The sequence below is a fragment of the Tyto alba genome, unplaced genomic scaffold (assembly GCF_018691265.1).
Source record: "Tyto alba isolate M040663 unplaced genomic scaffold, T.alba_DEE_v4.0 Super-Scaffold_34, whole genome shotgun sequence".
NCBI classification, from domain to species: Eukaryota; Metazoa; Chordata; class Aves; order Strigiformes; family Tytonidae; genus Tyto; species Tyto alba.
Window position 1 is genome coordinate 469,542 of NW_024881309.1, and position 10,586 is coordinate 480,127.

The 10,586-nt window shown below is 51.8% G+C and overlaps 1 protein-coding gene across 1 annotated transcript; it reads left to right on the top strand.

Annotated features, from left to right (window-relative positions):
• Positions 1–1,512: 1,512 nt before the first annotated feature.
• Positions 1,513–2,106, top strand: LOC122154206 (olfactory receptor 14J1-like). The gene has a single exon (XM_042801433.1). It carries the CDS (start codon positions 1,513–1,515, stop codon positions 2,104–2,106), a length of 594 nt encoding a protein of 197 aa, XP_042657367.1.
• Positions 2,107–10,586: the final 8,480 nt, after the last annotated feature.

Consider the following 10,586-nt stretch of genomic DNA (forward strand, 5'->3'; position numbering starts at 1 on the left):
TGTCACCAGCTGGGAGTTGGCGGGCAGAGCTGGGACAGGGGAAGGCTGTCCCGAGTGCCTGGCTGTCTCTTTGCTGGCCTCTCCCAGCTGGGCCATTCCGGTGCATCTCGTGGGTCCTCCCACGCAGACGTGTCCGTGGGAACCCGGTGTCTCAGCTCTCCTAGAAGCTGTGGGGCTCTGGGCCATGCAGCCCGTGCGGGTGGGGACTGAGCTGACTTCAGGAGATGACACCAAGAGGACACTTGGTGACTCCTTGGGATGTCCTCCCAAGCTGGGAGTCACCCTGCAGACAGCAGATCTCTCCCCCAGCATTTGTGTGTAAAACGCATTGTAGAATCCCTGGGATGCTACAAGAAGGAAAATGTTAATTTGTTGGAAAAATGAACTCTATGTCTTTGGCAAGGAGTGGGGTGGTAAGACTTTGCTAAAGTACCTGGTGACAGGGTGAAGTATTTAGTGACCTGCAGTGGATCCCTCTGCTCTCAGAGGGATCTGATTGCTTCTCCAGGTACCTCAGGAGTGCAATCCCCCTCCATTTCAAGGGGCAGACACAGGGCAGTCAGGAACAAGACAAACGGACAGACCAGCTCGCCTGCCCCTGTGCTAAGCCACAGCAAATCCTTTTGCCTCCCAGGACTTGTGGCTGCTCAGACTGAGCACAGCAGAGATGCTGAGCATTTCTGATTTCACAGAAGAGTCCCCAGAGGAGATGGGGCTGGGGTGGGGGCAGTGGGGTGGTAGGGAAGAGCTTTCTGAAAGAAAAAACAGAAACAAAAGCCTGAAACTCCTTGATGCAGTCAAGTTTCCTTGGAATTGGGGCTGTAGATTTTGTCAAGCCCTTTAATGTTCGAAGGGAATTCACCTGAGAAAATCTGTGAGACCTGGCCCCTACATGCCCCCTGCTCCCAGGCAGAGCCTGGCCTAGAGCATGTCCAAAACATCTGGGAGCCCACAGGCCCTGCTCTTCACAGCACCCCCAGCCAGCACAAACCAGAGTAATATCCAGGGATGTCCACAAAGGTCCTAAGAAGCAGGAAAATGTGAGGGGTAGTATGTCTAGGGGGCATGATTATTTGAGTGATTTATTTGGTTTTTCACAGAGAAGTCTGTCCTCACTCGTCACTGTCTTTTCCCTCTAGTACAGGCACCCAGGTTCATAGGGAAACCATGTCCAACAGCAGCTCCATCACCCAGTTCCTCCTCCTGGCATTTGCTGACACGCGGGAGCTGCAGCTCCTGCACTTCTGGCTCTTCCTGGGCATCTACCTGGCTGCCCTCCTGGGCAACGGCCTCATCATCACCGCCATCGCCTGCGACCACCACCTCCACACCCCCATGTACCTCTTCCTCCTCAACCTCTCCCTCCTCGACCTTGGCTCCATCTCCACCACTCTCCCCAATTCCATGGCCAATTTGCTCCAAGATACCAGGGTCATCTCCTTCTTGGCATGTGCTGCCCAGGTCTTTCTCTTTGTATTTTTCCTTGGAGCAGAATATTCCCTTCTCACCATCATGGCCTATGACCGCTACGTTGCCATCTGCCAACCCCTGCACTACGGGACCCTCCTGGGCAGCAGAGCTTGTGTCCACATGGCAGCAGCTGCCTGGGGCACTGGATTTCTCTATTCTCTCCTGCACACTGCCAACACATTTTCCCTACCACTCTGCCAAGGCAATTCCATAAACCAGTTCTTCTGTGAAATCCCCCAGATCCTTAAGCTCTCCTGCTCTGACTCAGGCTATCTCAGGGAAGTTAGAGTCCTTGTGGTTACTGCATTTCTATTATTTACTTGTTTTGTTTTCATTGTGCTGTCCTATGTGCAGATCTTCAGGGCCGTGCTGAGGATCCCCTCTGAGCAGGGACGGCACAAAGCCTTCTCCACGTGCCTCCCTCACCTGGCTGTGGTCTCCCTGTTCATCAGCACTGCATTTTTTGCCTACCTGAAGCCCCTCTCCTTCTCTTCCCCATCCCTGGATCTGGTGGTGGCTGTTCTGTACTCAGTGATACCTCCAGCTTTGAACCCCTTTATCTACAGCATGAGGAACAGGGAGCTCAAGGATGCGGTGAAGGAATTGATCCAACGCACCTTGTTCCACCAGCAGTAACCTGCCTCACCTTCTCTGCAGAGTACCCAGAGCTTGGCTTAGGCCAAGCCTCTGATTTATTTTTCCCTTGTGATAATTATCATAAGAGGTAATTGCCTGGCTTCATTCCACTTCTCTAGAGGCTTCATCTGTTGTGTCTCACCCTTTCACAAATGCCTTGAACACTCTACCAGATCCGGCTTCCCTGAGAGCATCTCAGCAATAAAAGGGTCTCTTGCGTGCAGTGCCTGAAGGCTGGGCTGTCCTAACAAAGCTGCTGCCAAGAATAAGCCCAAGGAATTGGACTTTTAAAAATGTCTTTTCTCAATATTTACTTCCTGCTTTGGGGCGATAAATTTGTGGCAAGTGTGAGATCTATTGGACACCATGTGGTGCTTTCAAAGACTATTCCTGGGGCCCAGGGGCTGTGTAGGTGCTGCAGGAGCTCTCCATTACCTCTTAGGTAGCCACATATATAGCAGGGCTGATGGCATGTAGTGTTCCCTGTGGAAAGGAGTCTGGAGGGGTCAGGAAATAAAGGACACTCTCTGTGCCCTGGGGTGGGCAGTGAATGGACACTCAGGAGATGAGACATCCCTCAAAGGTGAGGATCACCCAGAGTAAAGCACTAAATCCAGATACCCATAAGCCATGACCCTGCATTTTGGTGGGAGCCAGTGAAAATGCAGCAGGCACGGGGAAAGGAGACAGGAGAAACGTGGAAGCTGCTCAAGGAGTCCCAGGGCAGGGGATCTCCTTCTGTCCTGGGCAGCAGGGCTGGTGGGGAGGCAGAAGGGGAACAAAGGCAGCCAGGGCTGAAGGTCACTTGCAGCATGAATGCAGGACAGACAGAGAGTGCCTGGCCTCTGTTTCCTCACGCCCTTTGGACCAGCTCAAGTAGTGGGGACACTGGGGAGGCTGCCATCCCTCTCTGGGATGCTCCCTGGGGCTGCTGTGCCCTTCAGAAGGGTTGGAGCTGTAGGGTGAGTGCCCAAGTCCCAGCCCACTCCTGACCTCTCCCCTGGCTCAGTCAGACAGAGCTTTTTGATCAGGTCGTCAGCCAAAGGACAAGGCAAAACATGTAGCACTGACCTGCCCGCCACAATGGTCTTACAGGTAGCTGTGAGATCCCTCACAAGCTTGGGGAATTGGATGTCCCCCCCACCACCTGAATTTTTGGTGTCACACCTCAAAAAGCAGTTTGCATTTCACAGGCCCATTTTCTGTTTCTCCTCCTTCATGTGGTTCTTCCTGGGGATCCCCTTTGGGTCTTTTCCTCTTTGTTCCGACGCACATGGCCTTCCCAAGTTGGCATTTTGCCCTGGTTTTCCATTTTCGTACATGGACTGTGTCTTCCTGCACAGTTCAAAGCCCAGACTTGGCCCCAGTAACCCTGCATGACCGGTCTGGGATGTGGGGGCCTCCCAGTCTGGCTCACTGGGCTGGACCCTTCTTTACATGTGACAGGATTTGTTATGGGGGCCCCTTGGAGTGTGACACAGTGGGAGTGTCCTCCTCTCTCCTTGCATCTCTGGTCTTTATGTGAAACATTCTAACTCAATTCTAACTCTATTTTCCTTTGTGGGTTTCCTCCATGCAGTAATTAGTAAGGTGAACCTCACCATCAATCTTACTGAACCTTATCAAGCCCCTGTCAAAACTTTGTTCAGTTCCCTCGCACTTATGGAACTCTGTCTATTTAGTACTTTACCTCAATAAAACATATTGCTGCTTCCCTCTTTTGAATGAGGTGCATTCTGCTCTTCTCCAACACCATGGAAGGCCAAGGTCCTTCTTTTCCACTCTCTCCTAGTAGGACCCCTAGGAGGAAGAACATTTCTCTGTGTTCATTGCTTAAAAGAATGGTGAAGGAAGTTCAGCGAGGTGAACCACGGAGGTGTGTGTTTCTGAGTGCATTAATATTCCCTAAATGTGCTCTGTGCCTTCTGGCAGTTGAGAAATGCCTTCTTCTCGAGGGCAACATTGCTGATGCTTACAGAACCCCTTCTGACTGTGCAGATGAGGTGCTCCACAGGTGTGCTTCTCTCATAGCGTGCATTTGAAGGCAGAGGCCAGATAGCCAAAAATGAATATCGTACTGGCAATGAGCCTTTCCAAGGTTGTTATGAGCCAGACTGGGAATGCAGGGAAGCATAAAGGTTCTGTGGTCCCCTTGGGTTAAATTAAAGTGAAATGACACCAAATGACAGGTTAAAATGTTTTACTTGCAGTAGAAACAACTTAAACTTGGAAAAGGATAGCAAGCACTGTGGCCTCTTATTAATAAACCTGTAAGGAAGAAAAGAAAGGAATAAAAGGAAAAGGGAGAGAGAGAGAGTCGAAGTATGCGGATCACCACCCCAAGTTCCAGCATTGTCTCAGGTCTGGTAATCTTGAGCAGTAGGTGCACCCCCAGTAAAGTTTTCTGTTGCCTTTTAAGTTCATTTTCTCTGCTGACGTTCATACTAGACAAGGAGAGGCAGGTTCTCCTCCAACTCATTTCCATGAGAGATGAGGAAAAGGTGGAACATGGGTTCTGTGTGCATGGAAGGGAGATCAGGTGCCCCTAGCCCCTTGTCAATTGAGTCAGTGGTTGTGCTCGCCCCAACACCCTTGATTTTTTCCTCAGTTTTTGCTTAGGTCCTTCTGGTGCTGGTTCTTTCTCTCTCTTATCACTCCTTTAACCTGAACATATGGTTTCACTCAGTTTGTTTCCCTTCATTGAGGCTTATCTAAGGAATTTGGAAATACAACCATGAGGGAGTGGAGCTGTGCACCCTTCGATACACTCCATGCTTCCTTGGGTGGCGTTCCTTAGAACGATCACAATGGCCAAAGCTTGTCAAATTTTTCTGTGTTTATGACTGTTTGAGGCAACAATTCTTTCAGTTTCTTACACATGGCTGCTTGAAAAACCCTACGTGGGGCTCACCTAGGGTCGGGTGCTGGTGAGAGGCTGCCACTGCTGGAGGAAGAACCATGGTCGGCTGCCACGGGGTCTGTGCTGGGCAGACATTTCCCCACCCTGAACAACCACCCTGGTCCACGCAGTGCCTGCACCATGGGGCTGTGGGGCCATGTGAGGCAGCAGGACTTGGCCAGCCCAGCTGAGGAGGTCCTCCCTGCTCTGCCCACTGCCACCCATCTGCATTGCCACAGCCCCTCTGTGTTGGGCGATGAGGTTTCTGTGGGTGCCCTTCTGTGAGCTGCGTGGGCACCCAGAGGGTGTGTCTCTGCTTGGAGCTGGTCGCCTTGGCCTGTCTGCACGGTCCTGGCAAGGCTTGGCCTTGGAGATGAGCTGTGATAGTCCTCAGCCCATGGCATGAGTGCCAGCCTAGGAACGACTCCTGTAGAAGAGCTCACACTGTGCTGGGGGCATGGGTGAGCCCTTCGAGATGTCCTCACACCAGGATTCTTCTTGGTACAAAGGGGAACCATGGCAGCCTGAAGTGATTTCTGCTGGATGGAAGCTGTGAGGGTTGCACAAGCACCCAGAGGTAGAAGGAAAATCTTTTAAAAGGAAAAATTTATTGGGCTCTAATGATGTCAGTGCAGTGGGGGTGCATACAGGCACAACTCTGATACCCAACTCCACCACCGTTATGACTAAAGAAGAAAACAGCTTCATACTGACCCTCAGACCTGATGTGCCATAGCTCCTGCCTAAGCTGGTCTCCAACACCATACTCAGACAACTTGTGCCAGATCAAGTGCACCGGGCCTTGTCTCCATGACTTTGAAACATCTCTATTGACCGAGATCCCACCATCTCCCCTGGGCCCTTGATCCGCTGTTTGGCTCTGAGGGATTTCTCCAAAAAAAACAACCCTCAAAAACAAACAGCCCACATAGCCTCTCCTAGTATTCAGTGTGCTCCAGGCGCAAACCATCTTTCCATCCTCTGCTGGACTATTCACAGCCTGTCAAGGTCTTTCTTGTGCTGGGGAGACCCACACTGGACACAGTAACCTTATTGGGGCCCATGAATAGAGAAGAAGAGTCAATTCTCTTAAGCTGCTGTCTGTGATTTTGTTAATCCTGCCTGGGATGAGGTTGACCTGCCTCTTCCCAAGGGCACACTGCTCCCTCCTGTCCCACTTGTGCACCCAGACTCCCAGGTCCTTTTCTGCAGAGCTGCTGTCCCTAGCCTGGCCTCTTGTCTGGAGTTGTCCCAGCGCATTGGCAGGATGAACACTGGCATTTGTCTTCAACTTTGTGTGGGTCCCAGGCAGCCCTTTTCACTGAGGGCTACTATATCCACCTCTCTCCTCATCCAAAGGGCCCATCATCTCATTGTAAACGGTATTCACGTTGGTCAGGCAGAATTTGCCCTTATTCAGTTTTTACTGGAAGTTCCAAATCCCCTTCTTGTCCTTCAGGTGCTTGGAAATGGCTTCCAGGAGGATTTGCTCCATTACTTTCACAGGGACAGACGTGAGCCTGAGCAACCTGTAGCTCCCTCGTCTTCCTTTTTGCTCTTCATGAAGATGGGTGGCATGTTTGCCTTTTCCCAGGCATCAGGACCCTCCCTGACTGCCATGGCCTTTCCAGGGTGACAGAAGCAGCCACACACTGACCTTGGCCAGCACCCTCAGCACCCTTGGCTGAAACTCACCTCATAGAGGACCCACAGAGTCATGTATGGCCAACCAGCTTGCTGAACATCTCTCCACATATTCTTGGTCACTAGGCCCACTCCCTCACTGAGTTTTGGGCCCGCTTTTCTTTTTTTTTTTTTTTAGCCTTGCTGTGGCTGCCAACACTGTTACCGAAGCCCCTTTTGCTACCTTCTGAATCCCTTGCCAGTTTGAGCACCAGTTGAGCTCTGCCTTTCTTAGCTCCATCCCTGCATGTACAGACAAGGTCTCTGTGCTCCCCCAGGGCAGCCTGAGCCCCTTCAGCCCTCTGTGCATCTCCACCCCATCCCACAGGCAGGCTGGTGGCAAGAGGGGGGCATCTGGGAAAAGCACAGCAGTGCTGGGAGCAGGGTCACCAACAAGGAAAGGGGGGCTGTGAACCATGCCCTGGGCTGCACACAGGGGCACGGGGTGGCTGGTGCCTTGGTGGTTAGCCAGGCTGTATGGGCTTGAGGTGGATGCCAACTTGAGAGTAGGAGCGCTGGGATTTCCATGAAATTCCAGTGAAAATGTGGCTGCAGCGAAAGCAAGTGGGCATGTTCAGGCACAGGCAACTGCAGTGGCAAGGGTGCACAAGAAAGTGTGCTAGCCTCCTGCCATGGTTGCTCAACTTTATCCATAAAAAGCCCACATAGTTTTTGCATTTCAACAGGGTTGGCCTTGAAGATGAAACAGTTGTCCAAGGCTCCTTTGTTCTACAGGGCAGTTTCCCAAGAAATCCAGCCCAGGAACTTCCTGAGCAAGACAAAAATTTCTCCCTTGTACTCCAAGGCTCTGATTCTGGGGTTTGTCCTGCACACCTCTCTTGGGAGTTTAAACCCCACCATCTCCTGGTCACTGCAGCCATGTGACACCGACCCTCAGAGGAAAAGCTCACGTGCCCATGGTTACAAGTTCCTGGCGCTCTGTCTCAAATATTTGCTCCAGAATGACACGACAGGACACATCAAGCCTCTCATCTTGCTGCACCCATTCCTGGAGGAACAGAGAAGTGACAGGGTTTGACTGTCCCCTTTTCAGTGCTGAGGCAGGATTTGGGGAAGTGCGGTGCTTCTCCCTGCATCAGCTCCTTCATCTCACTGAGAGGTGGGGCTACAACATCTGCTGGGCACCAGCCCAGGTTCAGGATGCCACCAGTCTTCTCTGGGGACATGCTTCTTTTAGCCACCAGCTGTTGCTGGGTCCTGCTCCACCTGCTGCCAACCCAAGGGCAGCTTCATCGCCCTTCTGGCCTTTGGCAACTTCTGCTCCACGTGGCTCCGTGCTCCTCTGGGCAGCTCTTCTTGCCTGGGTGAGGGCCACTCACAGGTGATCAACAGCCTCCATAACAGTGGCTGTAGGGGAGAGGGGAGGTGGGCACGAAGGGTTGCACTGGCCTTTTGCCACCAGGAATTGTCTCCTTTGTATCAGCCCTTAGGAAGCCCTGCCAAAGCATCTCCCAAATTCACTGCTGGCAGGGGGATCTCCTATAGACACCTCTGGTCTGAGCCTCCTCCAGACGTCTGCACCCCTGGGCTGGATGCTCTGCCTGGCACGGGAGGATCAGGCCACTCTCCTTGTACCCACACCATCTCCACCTTGGGAAAGAAACACCTCTAAGAATTGAAGACACACTTCAGGCCTGTCCATTGCTCCCACCCCCCACTTCTCTGGATATCCAGAACGACCTGAGGGGTGCTTGGGCTCCTCTTTAATAGGACATAACCAGAGTCTTCACATTTGTCTCACGACAACAAATGGCACCATCCAGACACCAAACTCACCTGCTGCAGGTCTTGTATTGCATGGCGGTTATTAGTGTAAGAACCAACTGTCACTCCCAGCTGTACTACTCAGGGTTGTGGTCAGAGAACCTTGTGCCCCCCGTCACTGGCAGCATGGGAAAATGAACAATCCTTGACTTAGGATAAGCCCTGTTCAGCAACAACTAAAACATCCCTGTGTTCTCAACATTGTTCTCACCCTAAACCCAAAGCACAGCACTGTACCAGCTGCTAGGAAGAAAATTAACTCTGTCCCAGCTGAAATCAGGACTTTGCAGATTGCCTTTCTTGGTAAGCCTGGCTCCTTGCAACCCTTTTTGTCAAATAGGCAAGTTCTTATGGGCCCCACTGCCCTCTGCATCTGACATGCACACCAGCTGGTTGGATCATTTGGCCTCTGTGACCAAAGGCCATGGGTCATGCTCACGATCCAGGCTGTTTGCAAGCACCAATTTCCTTCCTGTTCTTTGCAGTCACGTGAACTAGGATCGGAAATGTCAGGCTGTGCTCTGCCTGTTGTGACAAACTGCTCAGCCCTCGTCACAGTCTGCCTTCAACCAAGAAGACTTTTCAGTGTGCACAACATTCTTGTCGGGATGGCTTCTGCATCTGTGCCTCCGCTGCCTGCTGGCAGGAGTTTGCTGCAAATTTTAGAAAGCAGCAAATGCTGATTTTTGTCACTCCTATCCCTGAACTTGACCTTATTGTTGCCCAATAAGGTGTGGTACTGACCTTCTGAGGCACATATATTTAGGTCAACCTCGCTGCTCATTGTCTTCCTGTGAAGTTCAGTGTGACTGAGGATGAGCTAGCTCATCGTTACAGTGGTGCTTTCCACCTTCGTCATCACTTCCATTAAATGAGCATTTCTTTTTCTTACCCATACTGCCATACATCCACTCAAGTTATTGTCTTCTCAGAGGAACCATTTGCACACATGCCTTAAATGCTGATGTGCTGGAGCTTCAGTGCACAGGGACCTTGAGATACTTGGGGCTTTGGCCAGCAGGAACCTCAAGTTGTACAAGGAGAAGGGGCAAAGTGAGACTGGACCAGCAGAGGAGTGAGTCTGAGGAGAAGGCCCTGGGCACTGTGAGTGATGCCATATGTGCCGCTGGTAAAGGCTCACCATGAATAGAGCCAGCTCCTGCATACGGAGCTGCACTGTAGCATGAACATCGAGACACGGGGAGTTATCATCCCCCTCGACTCAGCACTGGTGTGGTCACACCTGTAAAATTCTCTGGGGCTTCCCATTCTGAGGAGCAGGAAGGAACGGGAGAGTGCCCAGAGGATGTCTGCAAAGGTGGGTTTAGAGAGCATGAAGCACATGAAGTGTGTGGAGTGGCTGAGGGACCTGGGCTTCCTTGTCCTGATGGTGTGGAAGGTCATGCGGGAGTAAAAAAGTAGCTTGAAATTAGGAGTTTTGGGTGTTTTCAGAGATTTTGGACCTTTTCTTTGTAGTGGGAAACCACCTGAGAAAGGAAAAGCATCGCAAAGTGCAGCTTGGGAGGTTGAGACTGGACAGGAGGAGAAAGACATGTCCCTTGAAGGGTAGTGCTGTGGTGCCAGAGGTCACCCAGAGCCTGGATCAGTGCAGTGCTTTGTGTTCCAAGGAACAGGTAGGGAGGAAGGAGAGATCTCAGGAAAGGCAGGGAGATGCCATAGGTTGGGTGTCCACAGCCTGGGGGTCTCTGTCCCCTTGGCTATGGCAGTTGTCTCTGCTACCAAGGCCTGAAAGGGAACATGATAATCGCATGGAACTGGGGCCTCGTGGCTTCCTTGCAGCCCCCCAGGGAGGCTGGGAGCTGTGGTACCACTGTCCTCCACTCAGCATTGCCCACCCTACCCCACAGTGCCCCAGGAAGAGCCCTGAGCCAGTGTGAGGGACGGGATCCCCCTTCTTGGGGCTGACCACTTGGCATGATAAAATATATCAAGTTTTACTCAGCATCAGCTCCCCTTGCACAGTGCCTTTGCCTACCTGTACTCACAGCTTCCAATTTTCTTCTCTAACTAATCCATGGGGACACCTGCTCTGTAATGGGCCTCAGAGGGGTCAATTAACACTCCAAGACACTTTGGCTTTTGCTTCTGACTG

Bases quoted from the DNA above. Each gene is read 5' to 3' on its own strand.
- LOC122154206 (XM_042801433.1), top strand. From the start codon at position 1,513: ATGGCCTATGACCGCTACGTTGCCATCTGCCAACCCCTGCACTACGGG.